Below are 20,442 nucleotides of genomic sequence, written 5' to 3'. Positions count from 1 at the left end.
TCAACTTTATCATTTTGGTCGCTTTTCTTTGAACCTTTTCTAATTCTGCTAAATCTTTTTTGAGATATGGCAACCAGAATTGAATGCAATACTCAAGGTGAGGTTGCACAATGGAGTGATACAGAGGCATTATAGTATTCTCAGACTTATTTTCCATCCCTTTCCTAATAATTCCTAGCATTCTGTTTGCTTTTTTGGCCACTGCCGCACACTGGGCAGACGATTTCAGTGTATTGTCTACAATGACACTTAGGTCTTTTTCTTGGGTGCTGACTCCTAAGGTGGACCCCAGCATCAGGGAACTATGATTTGGATTATTCTTCCCAATGTGCAACACTTTGCATTGTAAATTTCATCTGCCATTTGGATGCCTTAGTCTTCTAGTTTCCTAAGGTCTTCCTGCACTTTTTCACAGTCTGCATGTGTTTTGACAATTTTGAATAGTTGTGTGTCATCTGCAAATTTAATCACCTCACTTGTTCTTCTGATTTCCAGATTGTTTATAAATATGTTAAATAGCACCAGTCCTAGTACAGATCCCTATGGCACTCCACTATTCACCCTCCTCCATTGAGAAAAATGGGACACTCAAGAAAGTTACCTGGTACTATTTTTAAAACAAACAGGAGGAAATATTTTTTTCACTCAACGAATAGTTAAGCTCTGGAACTCGTTGCCAGAGGATGTGGTATCAGCAGTTACTGAATCGCAGGAAATCCTATAGTTTAGCATTTAACTTTCAAAAAAGGAGACAGTGGATGGGTCACTATTGGAAACAAGAAGCTGGGCTTGATGAATCTTTGGTCTGTCCCAGTATGGCAATACTTATGTACTTATCAGGGTTTAAACAAGGTTTGGAGAAGTTCCTAGAGGAAAAGTCCACAGTCTGCTATTGAGACAGACATGGGGAAAGCCACTGCTTGTCCCTGGGATCAGTAGCATGAATCTTGATACTATTTGGGATTCTGTCAGGTACTTGTGTTCTGAACTGGCAACTGTTTGAAGCAAGTTACTGGGCTAGATGAACCATTGGTCTAACCCAGTATGGCTATTCTTATGTTCTTATGCTTCCTCGCCCAGTGAAGGCTCACTGTTAGAGAAGAATCCCATATAAAGGTCCTGTGAGCGTGTGCTGGCTCACAGTCCCAGAAGTCCACTGACTAGCTAGAAAATTCAGCTTTCTCTGCTTCAAGTTGAGTTCATGGTACGGATATGGCTGAGTGGTGCAGATAACCCAAGTCTCTTGTTTTTTTTTGGATGAATACTCAGGTGTGACTGCTCCACCTCAATCTTGAACAACCAGGTCTCCCGGGTTAATGGGGCTGAAGACTGGGGCTGCAGTTGGTTAAAAAACAGACTATATCCCTCTGTCTGTCTATCAGTGGTGATAGCAGTAGAATTAACTTTAGGAGAACACATCAGAGCCAGAGTACCTATGCTGCCCCGCAACCTCTTAGCATACAATTCCACTCTAAACAGGAACAGACCAGTGAAGGAGACAGCGTAGTAGATTCAAAGAGACCCTGGGCACATTGAGAAGAGAAACAGAACTCAGAACAGTTTCTTCCTTATCCGATCAGTTGAGTATGGCTCTCAGAACAGTACGAGTAGAAAATTTAGACATAAAGTATAAACAATTATTTATAGATACATTTATTTATAAACAGAAAATGTAAATAGTAAACACCATGTAATCTTGGGGTGAAAAAAAGCATCACAGGAAATGGAAGGGGTAGGAGTTATGTTCACTAAATAGACTCATTTTCTGTGGATTTTCTGATTTTCATCTCCACTGTTCCAGTGATAAGAAAGAACATCTCGGGGAACAGTCAGGATGTGAGGTAGGAGGAAATCAAATTAATCAAGCCATAGCAGATGAGCTTTAGCAATTTTGCAATGTAAAGAGAGGAAGCTTTGGTAGCAGGTTTACAATACACTGACAACTACTGAATCACACACTTATGCATCTAAAGTGATAGATATTTGCAGGCCGATATGCAAAGCAAGTTAACCAACCAGGAGTGGCCACTAACCGGTTAACTCGCTTGTATGCAGCTATCTGGTCATTTATAGTGGAACTTAACTAGTTAGCGCCGCGGAAAATGACTGGTTAGTTCCGAAGTGGAAGCCAGTTATGTTGGGCGCGTTTCAAGGGCGTCGTTCCTGCTAGATCCCAATATTCAAAGCTAAGCGGCTATGTTTAGCACATAAATAGGACCACATAAATAGCTGTCCTATCTTTATGCACTAGCCCATGGCAGGTTAAGATTGAATAATGACTTAACCGGGTATGCGCTAACCATCTTTTAAAAAAAAAGAATTTCAATGCTGAAGCCCACACAGGACCCAGCACTGAATTTCCGGTTTTAGTACTAGTGAAAGACAAAAAAAAAAAAAATGCTGTCTGCTGTCAGCTGAATATCGGGGGGGGGGGGGGGGGGAGGGACAGGTTATTGAGCAAAAATTCACAGATCCATAACTATATTCAAGTAAGTTCAAAAATATCATTGGATTTCCTACAGTCATTAAGTGGCATTTGCTCACCTCCATCCTTTATCTCTGGCAGCTTGATTTCCTGCAGTTTAAAGTCAGACGGTTTGGGGAAGTCCTTGAAGTGCTTTTCCAGAGTCCAGGCCTTAGAAAAAACCATCTTGTACAAGGGAAGGGCTGGGAATGGAGCAAAGAAACACAACTGAATGAGAGATGCAGGGATTCTCAGTCCTGATCATTTGTACTACTCTCCTGAATTGTGCATTTAGATTCTTTTCCTTTGGTTTAGTGATAAGGAGCATAACCATTTTTCATATATCACAGGTAGATTCAATAAGCTGGCCCACCAACGAACGCAACACTGGGCCTTCAAGACTGGGACAAAGAAGGTCTTTATTGATGACCCGACACGGGCCGTATTTCGGCGCGAAACAACGCCTGCTTCAGGGGTCTAACAAGAAGAGACACAGTAAGATCTACTTGAGGTCAATTCAATGCCCCAGTGTGTAAACGATCGCCATACGTCGCAATTGCAAAGATATAGCTCCGTAAAGAGACCTCTATGGTGCTCGTTTATACACTGGGGCATTGAATTGACCTCAAGTAGACCTTACTGTGTCTCTTCTTGTTAGATCCCTGAAGCAGGCGTTGTTTAGCGCTGAAACACGGCCCGTGTCATCAATAAAGAACTTCTTTGTCCCAGTCTTGAAGGCCCAGTGCTGCTTTTTTTGTTTGTATGCTTTCTGTGTATGCTGTATTACCCTCTCTATCTGTGTCCCACCAACGAACGCAACCATATTCTAGAATGACCGTTCTTTCTAGACTAAGACATTCTTCTGTGAGGTCAATAGTCAAAGTGATTTAAGCAACCAGGACAGGTTCCTGGCCAGTTAAATCAGTTGTGCAAGGCTATCCACTGATATTTAGTGGTACTTAACCGCTAAATATCAGCACAGACCGCTAAACTGAAAGCTGTGTATTTTATGGGTGGTCTGGGGCAGAGTTGGCACTTATGCAATTAACCAGTCACAACAAGGGTGACTAAAGAAAGAGCAGCAGACAATGTCCAAATAAAAGTCTTTATTATATATGATATAATAAAGAAGTTTGTTTGGACATCATCTGCTGCTCTTTCTTTAGTCACCCTTGAGGGGCATAATCGAACGGAAACGTCTATCTCCATGGGCGTTTATCTCCGAGAATGGGTACGTGAAGAGGCGGCACAGACCGTATTTTTGAAAAAATGGACGTTTTTCAGCTGGGCGTTTGTTTTTTTTTAGCGATAATGGAAACTAAAAACGCCCAGCTCAAAAACATCCTAATCCGAGCCATTTGGTCATGGGAGGGGCCACGATTCGTAGTACACTCACCCCCCTGACATGCCAGGACAGCTCCCACATGCATAGCTCCCTTACCACGGGTGCTGAGCCCCCAACCCCCCTCCCCCAAAACCCACTACCCACAAATGTACAACACTACCATAGCTCTTAGGGGTGAAGGGGGTACCTACATGTGGGTACAGTGGGTTTTGCAGGCCTCCCATTTACCAGCACAAGTGTTACAGGTAGGGGGGGATGGGCCTGGGTATGCCTGGCTGAAGTGCACTGCGGTACCCACTAAAAGTGCTCCAGGGACCTGCATACACTCATGCCTCTAGGACTTGTTGCTGCTATAGAACATTGGCACAGCAGTTGACACCTGAAGACTAATTTCTCCGAAAACGTCCTTTATTGGAATAAGCACGCTTACTCACAGTTAACTGCAGATCAGAGGTTGTGCCCCACTGGCAACGAGTCTCCCTGGTACTGAGATGAGCAGTAGGTCAGAGCTGGCAGAATGCTGTACAATGCCCTCTTTCAGCCACATTCAAGGGAAGAACTAAGTTCTGTAACGTGGCTAACACATGAAAGGGATCTAAAACTGGCTTACAAAAATGGCTACTACCTCATGGACTACCGGAAACAAAACAGGGCACACTCTGACCCAGTAAGCAGGGGGAAAAGCACCATGGGAGTAGAGCCTACCAACTACCAACATCGTGAGCATTTGCCACAAGCTAGTGGAATCACGGAGCCCAATACCCTACACCCACCACAATGCATTGCTGATGTGACTCTGCAGTGCGCATAACAGAAAAGGTGTCACACTCACCCGAGAGCCACATCAGAACCAGGGAAAGGCTGTCACAGGATAGAACACATTCTGCTGTCATAGAGGTGGGTACGGCATTGATGTTGGCATAGAGGCTTGAAAAAAAGTTTGTAAAGTGGGTTTTTTTTGGTGGGAGGGGGTTAGTGATCACTGGGGGAGTCCGGGGAGGTCATCCCCGATTCCCTCCAGTGGTCATCTGGTCAGTTGGGGAACTTTTTTGGGACCTGTTCGTGAAAAAAAAGGTCCAAAAATGTGACCCAAAATCACGGTAAAAACGCCTTTTTTTTCGATTATCAGCTAAAGACGCCCATCTCTCCTCAGCCAATAACCACGCCCCAGTTCTGCCTTCACCACGCCTCCAACACACCCCCATCAACTTTACCCGTTTCTGCGACGGATTGCAGTTGGAAATGCCCAAAATCGGCTTTCAATTATACCGATTTGGGCGCCCACGGGAGAAAGACGCCCATCTCCCGATTTGGATCGCAATATAGGCGTTTTTCTCTTTCGATTATAAGCTGGCTAGTACTCTAACTATACCAAACTCAAAAATTATATTATAGCTCAGGTATAAACATACTGCGCTAAATTATTTTAAAATACTTTTCCAAATAGCTACCCCAAAAAGAAATTATAATTCGTAAGCTCTAAACTAGCCCTCCCACAACAATTTTTTAAAGGGAATTTTAATCACACTTAGAACTCACACAGCGGTTTCTCTTTTATTATATATTCACTGCTGTATTGCTGTTAGATAATACTCAGAACCACTTCAGAACCTTAGTTTTCAAAACTTTGGTCCTTATACCAGAAGTTCCAGTTTTCAGAATAGTTATGAAAGGACTTACACAGCTATTCCTCAGGTACATAAATAGCTATAAGGTGCCAGGACAGCAAAATAAATATTCAGCACTATTTTGCAACAGCTTGCATCAAGTACCTTTCAGACTTTAATTACATAGTATTTGGCAAGTATAGTACTGATAATTTTCCTTTTAGTACTTGCTTAAAGCCACAGAAGAATTAACCTCTGCTGTCTCAGACTGTGCAAGTCTGGGCTCAGACAAGCTCTCACAACCTAAAAACTGAATTTTTCTAATTTAGGGCCCTGTTTACTAAGCTGCGCTATAGGCGCACTAATGTTTTTAGACTACACTAAAAATTAGCGCGCGCTAATGCTAGAGACACCCATAGGAATATAATGTTAGTTCACATTAGTAAACAGTGCCCAGATTAGAATGAATATCCCGAATGAGGGGATCTAATTATAGAACGAAGAGCAGCAGCGACAATGGGCACCCCTGCCTTGTCTCACATCTAATCAAGAAATCTTTAGAAAGTTGACCATTTACCATTACCTTTTCCTGAGGTGAAGCATACAAAATCTTAAGCGCTGCAATGAACCATCCTGCAAAACCATATGCTTCTAAGGTGGCGAACAAAAATTCCCACTGAACGCGGTCAAAAGCCTTCTCGGCATCAAAACTTACCATTAAGGAAGGCTGCTGGTGTAATTTCACAAACTCCAAGGAGGTTATTATATGTCTGAGATTTTTAGCTATAGAACGGTTCTTAACAAACCCCACTTGGATAAGAGAGGGCAACACCCGACTCAAACGATTTGCCAAGATTTTTGAAAAAGTTCCACCTCATAATTCAAAAGGGAAATTGGTTGGTACGACGCCAGCAAAGTCGGGTCCCAACCCGGACTGGGCAGGACCACAACCAGCGCTCCGTTCAGATAATTTGGCAGTGAGCATTCATTCACCCAAGTATTAAAAGCATTTGTTAAGGGTTTGACAATTGCTTCCCCCAGCAGTTTATAAAACTCAGCCCGAAGCCCATCTGGGTCCGGGCCTTACCCAATGGACTGCCGCTGATCGCCCCGTACACCTCATCAGGATGAATAGGTGCATTCAAGACTTCTCTATCTGAGGGAGCAATGCCAGGAAGATTTAGGCCTTCCAAATAAAGATGACTCGGAAGATTGTCCAACTCTCGAGGAGTATACAGAGTCTGATAAAAGGATTTGAAAACGTCACAAATGTCTTCAATCGGATGCACTATCTTCCCTGAGGAGTCTTTAAGTGAGACAATAGCTCTGGATGCTTGCTTCCGCGCTATCAATCTAGCTAACGGTTTCCCATTCTTATTACCATGTTTATACAGTTGATATCTCTAAAAACTTTGAGACTTGACAGCGCGGTCATGAATTAGAGAGTTTAAAGCTGTTTGCACTGATAATAGCTCCTCCTTAAGAGATGCAGTCAGGTGACTCCCAAACTTTTGGCGTAAAATCAAGATTTGCCTCTCCAAGCGAAGAATTTCTCTGTCCCTTGCTCTTCTACGATGACTAGCATAGCTAAGAACTGACCCTCGCAAAACCGCCTTAGCAGCCTCCCAGAAGAGGACTACATCTGACTCAGAAGATTGGTTGAAATGCCTGTATTCAGCCAAACTTAATAACAAATCCTCCTTAAATTTCACAAGTAACATGGAAAAGTCCAGGCTTTGTGAGAAATCCCCTGACCTCCTGGATTCCAGTCCAGCCAGACCGCAGCGTGATCTGAGACCACATACAGGCCAATCTGAGCATCCACCCCATCAGAAAACAGTGACCGGGAGACCAGTAAATAATCTATCTGTGATTGAGTTGCATGTGCTCAAGACAAATGCGTGTAATCTCTTTCCGATGGGTGTAACACCCTCCACACATCCAGAAGGTCCAACAGAGAGCAGAATTGTAGCAGACCTTTTGCAGTCCCAGACCTCACCTCCAGAGGGGGGCAGGATTTATCCAGCTGTGGGTCCCAAACCATATTAAAATCTCCCCCCCAAGATTGAAGGAACAGAGTCCTCCCCACAGAGAATGAATACAAGCTTCTTATAAAATGCACAGTCCAATTGGTTGGGGTCATATATACTGCCTACAGTTACTACCTGATAAGCAATCACAGCTTGGCAGAAAACAAAACGCCCCCCAGTGTCATTGATCACTTCGCTAATCTGTGTAGTAAACCCTTTGCAAAATAAGATGGCCACTCCCCCTTTCCTACCCACTGCTGGGGTTGCCATGCATTCTCCCATCCACCATTTAACCAGCCTCTGGTTGGTGCAGCTGTGGGAGATGGGGGGGGGAGACACAGGGGGAGGGAGTGGTAGGGGGTGGGAGAAGGTGGGGGGTGGGAGGTTAGTCTTGAAGCTAAAGAGGCAGGTCACTCAAAAATGGAAAGTAAGATGTCTGATGTATATTGCTGATATATGCTTTATAAACAATGAGAAATGAGTACTGATTTGAAGATAGTATCCTATAATGTTAAGGGACTGAATATGCCCCAGAAGAGACAGAAACGTTATAGGGAACTGCACCAGCTCCAACCGCATATAGCTCTTTTGCAGGAGACACACCTGCGCCGCAAACATGAAAAACTTCTCTCCTGGCCTTGCTACCTGGAGGCATACTTTACCTCCACCGAGGTTTCAAAAAAAGGGGGGTAGCGATACTGATGCATTCTTCTGTGGCAGCTCAGGTAGTGCAGGTTAAAAGAGACCCGGGAGGGCGTTTCATATTCTTACATATAAAACTGGATCAGGTAGACCTAACGGTGGCATCGATATATGCCCCTAATAGTGGTCAGGTGGAGTTTTTTGCAAGGGTTCGGAATTCTTTGGCAACTTTTGTCAAGGGTTCCCTAATATTGGGGGGGGGGGGGGGGCCATTTTAATGCAGTGGTAAACCCTGGGTTAGATCGATCAGGGGCAGCAAGGGTGGAGGGGAAAAAGGAGGCGCAAGCGCTGGAATCTATGGCTTATTCCCTGGGTGCCTTGGACCTGTGGAGACTGACACACAGAGCAGATAGGGACTACACTTTCTACTCACCTGCGCATGACTCATATTCCCGAATTGACTATATTTTCCTGGATACCTCTTTGGTAGAAAGGGGGCCTGATGCTGGAATTGGTTGTATGACAATATCGGACCATGCCCCAGTGTGGGTAACCTTGCCTAATATAAGGGCTGAAACAAAGGACAAGAGATGGACACTAAACACTAGCTTACTACAGGAGGGAAACGTGGTGGGGGGATATAGAAAGATGTTGAAAGAGTATCTGGAGTTTAACATCGACTCAGGCCTCGCGCTGCATGTCGTGTGGGACGCCATGAAGGCGGTCTCTAGGGGTTACTTCTTGCAGCTAGCTAGCAAACGCTCAAAAGCGCGTAGGGCACAAATAGCGGCCTCTTTGGGGAAAATTCACTTGCTGGAGAACCAGCACAAGGCACAGAGGTCGTCACAGGTATGGCAAGAACTGTGTAGAGACAGAACGTTGTTGGACTCCATATATTCGGAGCAGCTTGACCTGTTGCGGGCGAGGCAAGGGGTGAGATCCTATGAGTTTGCAAACAAAGCAGGACGCCTTCTTGCTATATGGTTACGCAGGCAGTGAGTGGATCGAACGATCAAACAGGTGCGAGATGACAAGGGCAGCTTGTTTCGTAATTCTGCACATATTCGAAAACGCTTCGGGGAGTATTATCAAGCACTTTATGAGCAGGAGATTAATCCTCCTTTGAAATCTGTGGAGAAGTTTCTGCTAGAATGGGACCTCTCCCCATTGATTAGTCAGCATCGGGAACTGTTGGAGAAGCCAGTTACCCCACAGGAAATACAAGAAGCTATTGGTAGTATGCCATCTTATAAGTCACCTGGACTAGATGGGTTCCCTAACGAGTTCTATAAGAAGTTTGCACCCGAGCTGGCGCCGCTACTTGCGGACCTGTTCAACCAGGTTGAGGCTGGGGGGACCCTGCCTCCCTCAATGTTGGAGGTGTGGATAGCGGTGATACCCAAGCCAGGTAAAGACCATAGTGAATGTGGCTCCTACAGGCCTATTTCTGTACTAAATGCAGATGTTAAAATACTTGCATAAGTGTTGGCAAACCGGCTGGCACCCCTGCTCCCGACCCTAGTGCACCCAGATCAAGTGGGCTTTGTGCCACATCGTAAGGCGATGGATAAAATTAGGCGCACACTAGATCTCATGTACCTGGCAAAGAGAAACCGGAGACCCCTGTGTCTCCTAAGCTTAGATGCAGAAAAAGCCTTTGACAGGGTCCACTGGTCTTTTATGTATAAGGTGTTGGAGGTCCTGGGATTTGGTGCGAAGTTTAGGGGGTGGATACAAGTGTTCTACAATTCCCCTAGAGCCTGTGTGAAAGTTAATGGAAGTAACTCGGATCTGTTTACGCTGTACAGAGGCACGCGGCAGGGGTGCCCCCTGTCCCCCCCCCCTATTATTTGCTATGGCCATGGAGCCGTTTGCTTCGCGGATACAACAGGACCCGGAGATCTCGGGTGCTTGTGTGGCAGGGAGAACACACAAAATGGCACTCTTTGCGGATGACGTCCTGTTGTACGTGATTCGACCTCTGTCCACGTTTCCCAAACTCACCGAAATTATTGATGAATACTCCGCAGTGTCAGGGTTTAAAGTAAGCATGGCGAAGTCTGAGGCTTTAACTGAGGAAGTAGTGGCGGACTTGAAGTCCTCTTTTTCATTCAGATGGGCTAGCAGACAAATCAGATACTTGGGGGTAAACCTGACTTCGGAACTATCAGAGCTTTTCTCGGCTAACTACAAAGGTTTGGTCAGAACCGTTGGAGGATATGGAGAGATGGGGGGGAACAGGAGGTTTCCTGGTTTGGACGGATAGCCATTGTTAAGATGAATGTACTGCCCCGTCTTCTATATTTATTTCAAGTGTTACCTGTGATGATGCCCAGGCAATTTCTTGCATCTTTACAGGATTGTATAGTGCGTTTCGTCTGGGCCGGAAAGCACCCACGGTTAGCACGTTCCCTACTGTATCAAGAAAGGAAGCGAGGAGGGCTGGGTGTCCCGAACGTTCTCTGGTACTACAGGGCGGCCCAGGGGAAGGCAGCTGTAGAATGGTTCCAAGACTATCCTGATAGACAATGGGTACAGCTGGAGCAACACTCCCTGGGCACGACGCCATTGGGGGCACTTATGTGGCTGCCAAGGCCTTTCCAATTGCTAGGTGAAGGGGTGTGTCCCTCAGTGGAGGTTACTCTACACTACTGGGATAAATTGTTCCCGGGGGGGGGGGGGGGGTGTCGATGTGTTTTATCGCGCATTACACCAATAACGTACAATCCCTTATTCTTGCCAGAGAACACGAAGGGGGGTCTTCACTAGGTGGTATGGGGAGGGTCTAAAAACATGGGATCAAATGTTTGAAGGCACTATTATGCTCAATTTTGCAGCTCTAAAGACGGGGTACCCTGTGGTGGAGAGGGACGAGGTTGCATACTACCAACTATCTCATTTCCTTCGAACCGAGGCAGTTAGCTCAGTAATTAAGCGGAAAAAACCCTCCTTAGAGGAGATCTGTGAAAAACTTACCACCTCCCGAGGCCTGATCGGTTGTCTATATAGGTGTGTCGGCGCACAGGTTCCAAGTTATAGTTACCACAGGAGGGGTTGGGAGGTGGAGCTTGGTGTGGCCCTGGGGGAGACAGAGTGGGAGAGAATAGAACGAGTGGTGGCAGGTGTGTCAATTCATGTGCCGCTTAAGGAGAATGAAGTGAAGGTGTTATATAGATGGTACCTCACTCCTGATCGCCTTCAGCGAATATACCCAACCTCATCTGGTTTGTGCTGGAGGGGGTGTGGCCTGAGAGAGATCATGGGGCACGTGTGGTGGAGCTGTATCAAAATTAGAGCATCCTGGAAGGCGGTCCATAGCAGGATGCAGAGATGGATGGGAAGCCCGATTCTCTGGGCCCCAGGGGTGTTCCTTTTCTCCGCAAAGGTAGAAGGACTAACGTCATGCCAGCAGACGTTGCTGCGGCAGGCGATGGGTGTAGCCAGGGTGACAATAGCATCGCGCTGGAAACAAGGGGGGGTCCCTCCAGTTATGAAATGGTACAATAAACTGAAACATGTATGTGAGATGGAAAGACTTTTAGCAGAACGAAAGCATCAGACAAGTAAATGGCACGCGGTATGGAAGTTTTTTGTAATTGGTGCCAATAATGTTTAGAGTGAGAATATTGTTACTGAGTGCTCGGATATGTCAACTGGATCCTCGGTGGGGTGGATAGGAGGGGTGGGAGGGAGGTTGGGTAGGGAGGGTTAAGGGGGGGATGCTCTTTAAGGAAAAAAAAAAACAAAACTTAATAAAGTTATTGAAGTTTATAAGGTTAATTTATAGATGCAAAACTGTGGAAACGAACTGTGCCAGATGAACATATCTTTGTTTGGGTGTATATGTAATAGTGCATTGACAGTTTGTCTTAAAAGTATGTTGTTACGATTGAAAGCTAAATAAAGACTTCATACAAATAATTTTTTAAAAAGAGTCTGGGTGGTTTCCTAAAGGAAAAGTCCATAGACCATTATTAAATTGACTTGGGAAAAATCCACTGCTTATTTCTGGGATAAGCAGCATAAGATGTATTGAACTTTTTTGGGATCTTGCCAGGTATCTGTGACCTGGATTGGCCACTGTTGGAAAAAGAAAGCTGGGTTTGATGGACCTTTGGTCTGTCTCAGTGTGGCAATACTTATGTACTTATGAGTTAAAAGCTAAAAGAGAAGGACAGAAGAGAGGAGGTGACAGAAAACACCAGATGCAATAATCACAATCTGTACTTTCAATGCTTATGTTCTTATTATGAGTAGGTAATTCTTGCAAAAAAAGATGGTTTCAATCATTTGATTGAAGCAGTTTCTTGGCTTTATTTGAAGTAATAAAAACTAACTTCTGAAGGGGTTGTTCATCCAACAGGAATGCGAGCAAAAGCCAGGATTTTGCAAGAGCTTTTCAGCAGAAAGCGATTATGTTTCAACAATTTTTTTATTACTACTACTACTACTTATCATTTCTATAGCGCTACTAGACGTACGCAGCGCTGTACACTTGAACATGAAGAGACAGTCCCTGCTCGACAGAGTTTACAATCTAATTGATAATCCAGCATGTTAAACATTACCAACATGTTCAATATCGCATAAGCTGAGTCTCAGAACATGCTTCCTAAAGACAAGATGATAAAATCTATTGTCAAAAATTAATATTTTTCTCCCCTCTCCACCCACCCGTTCTTCCCCCCCCCCCCCCCCCCCCCCCCCCCCACAACCACCGGGTGGAGTAGTCACAGCCTTAAACAACAATAATAATATAAACCAGACAAGACTGGCCAACAACCCAAAAAGAATATTTAACAATAAAATCTTAATATGCACAAACTCACCCCGACTGCAAGAACTCCCCTCCCCCCTCTACTGCAAACCTCCCCCCCCCCCCCCCACCTCTACCCCAGGAGGACAAGATTATTATGACCTCCCAGAACAAAGGACAGAAAGCAACTTAAACCAGCTCTAATCCCTTACCCCCCCCCATCCCGTCCCCCCTTGAATTTAGCTGACAGCTCATCCCAACAGGTTCAGAATAAGACTTCTGCCTCGTAATGACAGAGAGGCCAAATAGGGATTCTAAATCTTCAAAAACCAGGATTTACGTTTACAGGAGCCCTTAACTTCTCCTGCCTCCCAGGATAATAAAAGGTGTACCATATTACGCCAGTGCCAAAATTCAGGCGGTGAGTCAGTGTTCCAGAACTGCAAAATACACTTCCTTGCCAATAGGCACAACTTGCGAAACAACAATCTACTCTCCCCTGAGGGACCCCGAAAGTCCCCAGGGCAATCCAGCACCAGCTGAAGTGGGGAGCCAGCTATTCTGCACGAAAAGAGTGACGTCAGATAATCAATGATCCGGCACCAAAATCGCTTTATCGCCACGCATCCCCAGAACGCATGGAAAAAGGTGTTGTCCATTAACTTACACTTTAAGCAGATTGGCGATTGAATGTCTCCTGCCCGACATAACTGAACTTGGGATAAGTAAGCCCTGTAATAAACACGAAAACAGCACTCCCTGTAGCTAGCATTACAACTCAGGGGTGGGATATTCTTAATAGAAGTCAAAAAATCTCAAGAAGCTAACTTCTTCCCCACCTCCTGTTCCCATTTATTTTTAATTGCTTCCACCCCTTTGATTTTCCAAAACTGCCATAAAGCCTTATATACACCGGATACCATGGGGGCATCTTCAGCGACGGTCTCGAAAAACTCTCGAAGCTTGTCCCCACTATGTAACCCCAGAGCCCCCACAGGCAAAGACCGAATGTAGTGTTTGATCTGACAATATGCAAAAGTGTCCCCCCATCTAACACTCTCTTGACCCTTTAATTGATCCAAACATTTCAATCCTCCCTCCGTATCTAAAACATGCTCCAAGGTTCTCAGTCCCAACTGCTCCCAATGAATAAAAGTCAAATTATCCAAGCCTGGAGGGAAATCTGGATTACCTCTTATAGATAGCAACTCAGTAATTTGAGGATCCCCCCCACCCCCCAAACCCTTCAGCAAAAACCTCCATGCTTCTCTGAGAGGGCCCAAGAGCACACTATTTCTAAAATGTCTAGAAATCAGAGACCTCTCCGCGTGCAGTAAAGATACCAGTGTAAATGGGGCAAAATAAGCTAATTCAAATGCAAGAGGCTTAAAATAACTAGAGAAGTAGAGCCAATCTTGAATGTGATACAAGAAACATGCAATATTATAAAGTCTCACATTGGGAAGGACCAACCCACCTTGAGACCAATTACCTATTAAATGATAAACACACAACTTTGCCTTCTTCCTAGCCCAACAAAACCGTGAAGCCAGATGATTAAAACGCTTTAAGTCTCTCTGTAATAACCGTAGCGGCAGGGTCTGAAGCAGATACAACCATCTGGGTAAAATTACCATTCGTAAAAGGCAAATACATTCTATCAAAGGCAAAGGCAGCACCTGCCACATCTCCAATTGCTGCTCAGTATTAAGCAACATCTGGGTCACGTTAAGGTGATACAGATCTGTTACCTCCGAAGTAAGAATAATACCCAGATATTTAAAGGATTGATCTGCCCAACGTAGAGGGAATGACCCTGGCCAGGAATTCTTGAGCTCTGATGGGCTAGCCAGGGCCTCTGATTTCTCCAAATTTAGCTGGAACCCCGCAAGATCTCCAAATTCTCGAAAAGACTCCAAAAGGGTCCCCAGTGAAGCCTGCGGGTTAGTAAGGACCACCAAAAGATCGTCAGTGAATGCTGCTAACTTAAAGTTTTCCCCACCGATGTTTACCCCTTGTATGTCCAGATTAGAATGAATATCCCAAATGAGGGGATCTAAATATAGAACGAAGAGTAGCAGCGACAATGGGCACCCCTGCCTTGTCTCACATCTAATCAAGAAATCTTTAGAAAGTCAACCATTTACCATTACCTTTGCCCGAGGTGAAGCGTACAAAATCTTAAGTGCTGCAATGAACCATCCTACAAAACCTTATGCTTCTAAGGTGGTGAACAAAAATTCCCACCGAACACGGTCAAAAGCCTTCTCGGCATCAAAACATACCATTAAGGAAGGCTGCTGGTGTAATTTCACAAACTCCAAGAAGGTTATTATACGTATGAGATTTTTAGCTATAGAACGGTTCTTAACAAACCCCACTTGTGATTCGTGGATAAGAGAGGGCAACACCTGACTCAAACGATTTGCCAAGATTTTTGAAAAAGTTTCACCTCATAATTCAAAAGGAAAATTGGTTGGTACGACGCCGGCAAAGTCGGGTCCCAACCCGGATGGCCCGGACCACAACCAGCGCTCCGTTCAGATAATTTGGCAGTGAGCACTCATTCACCCAAGTATTAAAAATATTTGTTAAGGGTTTGACAATTGCTTCCCCCAGCAGTTTATAAAACTCAGCCCGAAGCCCATCTGGGCCCGGGGCCTTACCCAATGGACTACCGCTGATTGCCCCATACACCTCATCAGGCATTCAAGACTTCTCTATCTGAGGGAGCAATGCTAGGAAGATTTAGGCCTTCCAAATAAAGATGACTCTGAAAATCGTCCAACTCTCGAGGAGTATACAGAGTCTGATAAAAGGATTTGAAAACGTCACAAATGGCTTTATTCGAATGCACTATCTTCCCTGAGGAGTCTTTATGTGAGACAATAGCTCTGGATGCTTGCTTCCGCGCTATCAATCTAGCTAACGGTTTCCCATTCTTATTACCATGTTTATACAGTTGATGTCTATAAAAACTTTGAGCCTTGACAGCGCGATCATGAATTAGAGAGTTTAAAGCTGTTTGCACAGATAATAGCTCCTCCTTAAGAGATGCAGTCGGGTGACTCCCAAACTATTGATGTAAAATCAAGCGAAGAATTTCTCTGTCCCTAGCTCTTCTACGATGACTAGCATAGCTAAGAACTGACCCTCGCAGAACCGCCTTAGCAGCCTCCCAGAAGAGGACTACACCCAACTCAGAAGATTGGTTGAAATGCATGTATTCAGCCCAATGTAATAACAAATTCTCCTTAAATTTCACAAGTACCATGGAAAAGCCCAGGCTTTGTGAGAAATCCCCTGACCTCCTGGATTCCAGTCCAGTCAGACTGCAGCGTGATCTGAGACCACATACGGACCAATCTGAGCATCCACCACATCAGAAAACAGTGACCGGGAGACCAGTAAATAATCTGTGATTGAATTGCATGTGCTTGAGACAAATGCATGTAATCTCTTTCCAAGGGGTGTAACACCCTCCACATATCCAGAAGGTCCAACAGAGAGCAGAATTGCGGCAGACCTTTTGAAGTCCCAGACCTCACCTCCAGAGGGGGGCAGGATTTATCCAGTTGTGGGTCCCAAACCATATTAAAATCTCCCCCCAAGATTGAAGGAACAGAGTCCTCCCCACAGAGAATGTCTACAAGTTTCTTATAAAATGCACAGTCCAATTGGTTGGGGGCTTATATACTGCCTACAGTTACTACCTGATGAGCAATCACAGCTTGGAAGAAAACTAAATGCCTCCCAGGGTCATTGATCACTTTGCTAATCTGTGTAATTAACCCTTTGCGAAATAAGATGGCCACTCCCCCTTTCCTACCCACTGCCTGCGTTGCCATACATTCTCCCATCCACCATTTAACCAATTTGGCATGCTCCAAATTCGAAAGGTGAGTTTCCTGTAAGAGTGCCACATCTGCTTTAAGGCGCTGGAGATATTGTAAAACCTTAGATCGCTTAATGGGGGAGTGAATACCCCCCTACATTCCAACTTATGACTCTCACCAGACTAGGAAAGATAACAATGGAAAACCCTCACAAAAATTAATGTCCACATAGAACGAGACCGTCCCAGCCTTTAGCCTCTCCTCCTCACCCCCAGATGTAACCAATTACCCAACCAAGAAGCTGTCAGCTTCAACCCTCCCCTTTTCCTAATTCTGAAACATTCATCCGCCCCAAGCACACTCCTCACATCCGCACAAAACCCCAAATCCTGAACCCCCAACCCACACAACTCCCCTCTACCCCATATATTATGTTCTCAAATGGAACAAATCACGTTTCCAACGCCCCCCCCACCAAAAAAACTCCCTCTCTCTAAACTCTAAACATAACCCTTATATAACCAGCCCTTCCTCCTTAATTTCTCCAAAGATGCCACTAAATTCCCATCTCTATAATAAATTGCAACTCCGTCTTAATGTTCAGTATACAATAACAATGAACCAATATGTATATATATATTCTTTTTAAAAAGTGTGCCAAAAGATCCAACGCTCGAGTTCTGCTAAGCTCATTAATCACAAAAAGCTCTGTGTCTGTTCCACCTATTGCTCGGTTGTTGTAACTGACTGATTTTAATCCTCAATTTAGCTGGTTAGAAGAGAGCAAATGTCAGTTTTACAAGCAGCCCAATAAAACAAACTGGAGGACAACTCTGTCCTTGCACCGCCACCAACATCACCTAGACCCAGTGGCGTTCCTAGGGGGCAGACACCCGGGGTGGCGCCCCTCCGATGCAGCGCGGACCCCCCCCCCCGGTGAAAGACCCCCCCCCCGCGAAAGAGCCCCCCCGGGTGCATGCCGCTGGGGGGGGGGGGGTGCCGCAGCATGCGCCTGCTGCGAGTTTACTAACTTTGCTCGTTCGCTGCAGCTCCCTCTGCCCCGGAACAGGAAGTAACCTGTTCCGGGGCAGAGGGAGCTGCAGCGAACAAGCAAAGTTAGTAAACTCGCAGCAGGCGCACGCCACGGCACCCCCCAGCGGCGTGCACCCAGGGCGGACCGCCCCCCCTTGGTACGCCACTGCCTAGACCTCACGGTCCAGTGGAACGAATACCCGAATTCCCCTCTCAGGTCTCAGCTGGGCCCAGAAGGCGTAAGAAGTTCTTTGCCTCATCCACTGAAACATATGTTTTTGTAACTGATTGGTGAGTAATCCTCAGTTTAGCTGGGTAAAGCAGGGCAAATTTTATCTTGCGCGCAAACAGTTGAGAGCAAATTGGAGAAAAGTTCTTCTGCTGTGCAGCCACCGACACCGAGTAATCTTGAAAACATATGATTTTTTGATTTTCGAAATGAAGCTCCTTTCCTCCTTGCAGTGCTTGTAGTATCAATGATTTGTGAGAAATGTTGAGGAGGCTGCAGATTACCACCCAGGGCCTGGAAGCCGCATGCTGTTTCAGGCCAATCTGGTGCACCGGCTCAATTTGCAGCGGGCCCACCAAGGGCGCCAGCGCCAATTCTTGTGTTAGCCAGGTTTCCAAAAAGGTGCGAATGTCGCGGTCACCCAAAGATTCAGGCACGCCCACAAAACGTAAATTGTTTCTCCTGGACCTATTTTCCAGGTCCTCTATTTTTTCCTCGTAGGAAGCAATCATTTTTTGTATGCGGGCCTGCACCTCCTCCAATGTTGCCATGCGGTCTTCCAGCTCTCTAGAACGTTGTTGGTATGCTGCTAAATCCTGGCCAAGCTTTTCCACATTGCTCTGAAGCTGTTCCAACTTTGAATCTATCGGGCTCAATCTCTTATCCAGGATGACTTCCATCATTCCTGTCACCTCGGCAGCGATCTCCTCCGCCCACGCCGAGCCGACCAGAGAGCTCGTAGGGCTTGCTGGCGCCGCCATTTTGTCTTCGTGTGCTGTGCTGCGGTCTTTATCTTTCCGCAGCGATTTCACAGCCATTCTTCACTGCAGCTCCCCAGCACTGCGCTCAAACCCTCCAGCACTCTCAGCTCTCCTCTGCGGCGCACAACTTTGGGAGTTAAGCTGTCATTCGCGGGAATCCTGAAGGGGTGACAGGAGCAGAACCGCTAGCGACTGCTCCCGTTCATAGCGTCATGTGACTCCCAGCAGAAAGCGATTAATATCTGAGCAAGTTTCTGCTTCTAAAGTAGACTTAACAAAAAAATGTTGTCAATCCTGATGTTAAATCAGTTTGAGCTGTAGAGAGAAGATCATCAGTAGAGTATGGGAAGAAGTTATCAAGTTGCATTAGGGCTTTTAGTTGCACTGTTTCCCCTTAATGCAACTTAAAGAGCACTAGTGTGGCGATATTAAGTAATCAAGTGTTATATGAGATGCAAAACATCCAAATACTTTAAAGCAGCTCATTACTACCCTGTTTCCCCGAAAGTAAGACATCCCCCGAAAATAAGACCTAGTAGAGGTTTTCCTGAATTGGTAGATATAAGGCCTCCCCGAAAGTAAGACCTAGCAAATTTTTGTTTGAAAGCAGGGCTGCCGAGAGCCGGACAAGGCCGCCCCCCACCCGAGGTCGCCGGGCCCCCCCCTCCACCCACCCTCCTTCACTCCAAGAACTAACCTTAAACACCTCCTTTCACCTTCGCAGCAAGCAGCAGCAGGGCAGACCTCTCCTTCCTTCCGTGCCCCGCCCTCGCGGATGTTACGTCAGGCGAGGGCGGGACACATAAATAAGTGTGAGCTGCTCCACTGACAGTTTGTTGCAATTTTCAATTAGCCAATTACTTTATTAAAGGGGTCTTTTATAAAGCTGCGCTAGCGCATTTAGCTCGCGGTAAAAATCAGCTGGTGGTAAACAGCGCGGCTTGGTAAAAGGCCCCCTAAATGGGTTTTGGAAATTGTCTTCATTAGATAAGCTGATGATGTTTAATATTTAAAACTGTATGATGTCTAAGCATACATTTTTACAGAATTGCTCTGGCAGGAGTGTTATTATGTTTAATTTTCAAAATATCAATGGGTCAGCTAAAGATCTGCAAGTTAATTCAGAAGGCACAAGGTTAAAGGTTTGTGTAAGACATCTAAAAACTTTAGACCGGTCTACAGAAAAGGCTACCAGTTAGCCTGAACCCGGCCGTCAAATCTTTTAAGTACATCTGGCAAATATTAAAGCGTTCAGGGAAGAAATTGCTATGAAGACATAATAAAATATTACACCCGAGCTCTGCATTTAGCTGGAGAATGCATTAACTTCGAACAGTTAATTGACAAACATTTACCTTTTTCTCTCTGCTAGTTAAAGCGGACAAAAGAATCTCCTACCTTGGTGTCAAGTCCTCCTTTGGTCCAAGCTCTTGCTCCTAGGATGATCTTATTCTCAGGTTCTAATTTCTGTGTCTCTTCTTTACTCCCAGCCCAGTGTGATAGAGAGGTTGAGCTGTGAGATTCCTCAAAGGCCAACACTCACAGCTTGATGTAATCATTAACTGGCTGCAGGCCTCTCTCTCTCTCTCTTGTGCCCTTCCTCCAAAACCTTTAAATAGTCCCTACAGCCTCTTAGATAAGGACAGCAAACAAGTTATAGATTTAAAAAAAAAACCCAGTATCACTACCAGCCTTGTTTACTGACCTTCAGGTCTAGGTGTGGGCAGATACACAGATACA

The 20,442-nt window shown here is 45.4% G+C and overlaps 1 protein-coding gene across 3 annotated transcripts in view; it reads right to left on the bottom strand.

Annotated features, from left to right (window-relative positions):
• The window catches only part of PTGR1 (prostaglandin reductase 1), a 71,875-nt gene extending 51,436 nt beyond the window's left edge, over positions 1–20,439 (bottom strand). The window contains exons 1-2 of one of the 3 annotated variants that reach the window (XM_030192361.1): positions 20,408–20,439; positions 2,545–2,667 (exon numbers count right to left, since the gene is read on the bottom strand). In XM_030192361.1, the coding sequence (XP_030048221.1) occupies positions 2,545–2,650 (106 nt within the window). In that variant the 5' untranslated portion in view covers positions 2,651–2,667; positions 20,408–20,439. Of the gene's footprint in view, positions 1–2,544; positions 2,668–20,100; positions 20,259–20,407 lie in introns of those variants that run through there. The other 2 variants (XM_030192362.1, XM_030192360.1) reach the window with 2 other exon arrangements.
• Positions 20,440–20,442: the final 3 nt, after the last annotated feature.

The sequence above is a fragment of the Microcaecilia unicolor genome, chromosome 2 (assembly GCF_901765095.1).
Source record: "Microcaecilia unicolor chromosome 2, aMicUni1.1, whole genome shotgun sequence".
NCBI classification, from domain to species: Eukaryota; Metazoa; Chordata; class Amphibia; order Gymnophiona; family Siphonopidae; genus Microcaecilia; species Microcaecilia unicolor.
The sequence above is the reverse complement of the archived record's forward strand: the minus strand, read 5'-3'. Positions and strand labels throughout refer to the sequence as shown.